We start from the raw sequence: 4,371 nt of genomic DNA, 5'->3' as shown, positions 1-4,371 counted from the left end.
TCCTCATGGTGCTGTACTCATGCCTGCTTCAGCTGTCTCTTTCCCTGGCTTTTGATTGGTCCGTGGCTGAGATATTTTTGTTCTATGTTGCCATCCAGTGGTAAAATCTTTGAGGAAATGAAATGTGTTGTCAGGGGAAGGAGACTAGCTTGACAACTGAGTTCTGAAAAATCAATTAGCACCATTGTGAATTATTTTGTAGGTCAAAAACATTTTATAAGCATAGTTTAATTCGAGTGACAAAGTGTGATGGAATCTTTTTTTTTTAAAGGTGAATAGCAAATATGTTCCTTGAGCAGCAAATCAACATATTAAAATAATTTCTAAAAGAGCATATGACACTGAAGACTGGAGTAATGCTGCTGAAAATTCAGCTTTTCCATCACAGAAATAAATTACATTTAAAAACATTAAAATATTAAAGTTATTTTAAATTGTAATATTTAGTATAATAGTTTATCAAAGAAATATAGCTTTGACGAGTATAACACTTTTTTACAAAACAATCTTATCAACCACAAACTTTTTGAACTGTGATGTATATAGATGTTTATGTACATACGTTAATACATTTTTCATTTAAAAAAAACAAATCTTATTTAACAATTTTTGCATCAACATTTTCATGACAATTCAATGATGTCAGGGAAATGTGCTTAAAGGGATAGTTCACCCAAAAATACAAATTCTCTCATTAATTACTTGACCTCATGTCGTTCTAAACCCGCAAGACCTCCGTTCCGGAACACAAATTAAGATATTTTTGATGAAATCCATCCCTTCAATTGTTAAAAAAAAGCATATTAAAATAGTCTTAACTTTCTCCATGCAAAATTTATTTTTTATTTTTGTTTTGTGTGAAATTTAAATGATACATCTTCCTGGGATCTACCTATAAAATTCTATGAAAACATTAATTATAGTCATTTCTATATTTAGAATCAAATCTAATAAACCAAGCATGCTGATTTGATCGTGTTTATTAAAATAACATTCCTCAAGCAAGAGGAATGTCTCTCCTGATGCACCTCACTGCAGCTACAAATAACAACAAAATTAATTGTACGGTACAATAAAAACATGTGACATCACTTCAGTACTCGTTCAGAGGCCATGCATCACAGTGAAGCTCCACAGGTGCTCCGTTACGCCCCGTCCACGTGACAAAACCAGAAGGGATTCTCATTTCATCGCAGGGTGCTCCAGTGGATTGTGCTCCATTTTATTGCCAAGTTAAACAGCAGTAGCTACACAGCACCACAACATAGTACAATCTCTTCAGATACTAATCAAAGGAGTGATTATCGACTTTGAGTGTCTAATTAAATACAAAAACCTCCTTTGGTTGAGTTCTATGAGGGAAAGAAAGGCAAAGTGTCCAAAGGTCATGTGCTACCGCAGCGATCGTCTTTGAGACTCTTAAGGCGGGAGAGGACTTGAAAGGCAATGCGGTCTTGGCAGCAGGACTTGGCTGGCCTCTCTCTGCAGTGCTCCAGTGGTGACGTTGTGTGTGGGTGGGTGTGTGTGTGTGTGTGTGTGTGTGTGAGGGTCAGATGGCCGGGGACGAGGCGTCGGGATCAGGATCGTAATGGTGGCTGGGCTGAGGGTGGTTGGGGAGGATGTCTAGTTCGTCCACCTGAGGCCCGGGGTGCATCACCACAAGCTGATCTTGAGGGATGTCTGCGGCAGCTGCAGCCAGGTTGGTGATGGACTTGCTTTTCACGCACTGGAAGTCCACGTGTCGGCTTTTGCCTTCCTCTTTCTCCCAGGACATGCGGATGAAGGGTCGCTGGACGTAGTTGTAAATGACCTCAGGACGCCCACCGGGCCGCTTCTTTACTTTCTCTTTGTAGGTTGGGTAACCTAGGTGCAAACACAGGCACAGCATTAGCAGGAATGCTAATTAAAGGGATAGTTCAACCAAAAGTGGAAAATTTTGTTTTTGTCATCATTTATTCACATTTGTGACGTTCCAAACATGTATGATTTTCTTGTGGAACATAATAGGAGATATTTTGAAGAATGTTGGTAACCAAACTGTTTTGGTTCCCATTGACTTCCAGTGTATTTTTTCCATTGTATTTTTTTTCATACACAAAGTGTCCATTTAAAAATGTTAAATGTGCATGTATGTATGTGTACATATATATTTTTTTCTCAGATAACACACTGTCATACAAAGTGTCAATTTTAAATTTTAAAAGTTATGAAATAAAAGTTCTGTGTATTTTAAAATAAATGTATATGTGACCCTGGAGCACAAAACCAGTCTTAAGTCGCTGGGGTATATTTGCAGCAATAGCTAAAAAAATCATTGTATGGGTCAAAATTATCGATTTTTCTTTTATGCCAAAAATCATTAGGATATTAAGTAAAGATCATGTTCCATGAAGATATTTTGTAAATTTCCTACAGTAAATATATCAAAGCTTAATTTTTGATTAGTAATATGCATTGCTAAGAACTTCATTTGGACAACTTTAAAGGCGATTTTCTCAATATTTAGATTTTTTGCACCCTCAGATTCCAGATTTTCAAATAGTAGTATCTCGGCCAAATATTGTTCTAACCGAACAAACCATACATCAATGGAAAGATTATTTATTCAGCTTTCAGATGATGTATACATCTCAATTTCGAAAAATTGACCCTTATGACTGGTTTTGTGGTCCAGGGTCACATATGTATATTTACATTTATATTTATATGTATATTCAGGGTTCCTACACATTTTTACCAATAAATTTCCATGACTTTTCCATGACTTTTGAGACAATATTCATGACCTAAACGTTCCATTATTTTACAATAAGAATAAAAATCTGTTCAAATTATCATAGCATATGTTAACTAAAATTAATGACTGGAAGAGTTCCATGTTAAAGCGCACGCAAAGCTTGCCGCAAAACGCCAGCAAGTAATTACCATGATGAATGCCCCAGGGGAAACAGAATATTCACAGGGTTTCGGTTCATTTTTGTGAAGCACTCCTGCTCAAGACCGAGACAGCAGAAAGCGTATCCTGTGTGTTTTCTAAAAAAGCACAACGTATGCTGATATTGTGAGTGCACACAAATAAAAGTAGACCCTTAACAGTCCCGAATGATGTATTACTCTTACCTTTATGAGAAAAAATGACGGTTGTTTCCACTGTTATAAGAAAAAAATGCAAGTGATCGTGCTGGCGACTCCATGTCCTGCAAAGCGCGCTTTAGCTTCTCTGCACAAACGATTGGATACGCGCCTAATAGCACACATTTATCTAGGTTAACCATTTAAACTAACATTGTTTTTTAAGCATTTTATATAGGCCTATAGATTTTATTTTAGTCAAGTGGTGATGATTTGAGAAGGCTAAATTGATCAAACATAGGCTATGATTAACTCACTGTCTGCCACTGGCCGCTTGGTCGTTACTTTAAAAAAACAAAAACTTGAATTTAACAAACAAAAACATTTTCCAAACATATTTCTAAATTAACGTAATAAAGAAACGAGAAAATATATATAACCACTTTTGCCATTAAAAATGAAACTGAACTATTTTAATGGCTACAACAGCAGCTGTGTAATTGGGGAAGAGAGAAAGAGAAAAAAGACACGGGCTCCAGTCGGACTCGGCCAGTAATTCTGATAATCTGTCGGATAAGGGCCGGACTAGGGCATATGTTTGAGGCCCGTGCAGGGTTCTGCTGAGCTTATCTGGTAGCAAACTCAATTTGGTACTGGCAAGGTGGCTTTATGCTCTTGTAGCGCAGACAAGATGCGCCGATGTGAAGCTGTTTGAAGTGAAAGTCAAAGAGAGAAGACGTGTAAAGCTGAATCACTCACGCGGTTTTCAAATGACTGATTTGATCAGTCTGTGTGGACTGGACTCAGTCTGTAGGTTTGATTATTTACTCATCAAACCTACATGCTATAGGCTATTGAATAAATGTGTGAATATCCATCATTTTAAAGTCAAAAGCTGCGGGAATGAGTAAAACTATGCGATATAGCCTATGCGCAATCCCGCACCGAAATTCAGGACCTGATTAAACACAATTCTATTATACAGAGTTTTGTGAAATAGATTTCAATTACTTTTCCAAAACTTTCTGGGTTTATTTATTTTTCCAAAACTTTTTCAGGCCTGGAAAATGGTGTTTTAAAATTCCATGACTTTTCCAGGTTTTTCATCACCGTACGAACCCTGTATATTTTTTTAAATGTAACAGTCATACACAGTGTCAATTTTAACATTTTATAAAATAAATGTTAAAAAATATAATGTTTATAAAAGTATATATAACATTTATTTTACAAACCTTTAATATTATATATATATATATATATATATATATATATATAAACTTAAATTTTAAAAACCTA

At 35.9% G+C, this 4,371-nt stretch overlaps 1 protein-coding gene across 5 annotated transcripts in view; it reads right to left on the bottom strand.

Moving 5' to 3' along the window:
• Positions 1-964: 964 nt before the first annotated feature.
• Positions 965-4,371, bottom strand: part of btbd10a (BTB (POZ) domain containing 10a) — a 15,513-nt gene continuing 12,106 nt past the window's right edge. For 4 of the 5 annotated variants that reach the window (XM_016456707.1, XM_016456706.1, XM_016456708.1 and 1 more), the window contains one exon: positions 965-1,863. In XM_016456707.1, coding sequence (XP_016312193.1) covers positions 1,550-1,863 — 314 coding nt within the window. In that variant the 3' untranslated portion in view covers positions 965-1,549. The remainder of the gene's footprint in view (positions 1,864-4,371) is intronic. The other variant, XM_016456709.1, reaches the window with a different exon arrangement.

Source organism: Sinocyclocheilus anshuiensis, unplaced genomic scaffold (genome assembly GCF_001515605.1).
Source record: "Sinocyclocheilus anshuiensis isolate Anshui unplaced genomic scaffold, SAMN03320099.WGS_v1.1 scaffold840, whole genome shotgun sequence".
In the NCBI taxonomy this organism is placed as follows: domain Eukaryota; kingdom Metazoa; phylum Chordata; class Actinopteri; order Cypriniformes; family Cyprinidae; genus Sinocyclocheilus; species Sinocyclocheilus anshuiensis.
Note: the sequence above shows the minus strand (reverse complement) of the source record. Positions and strands in the feature narration are given on the sequence as shown.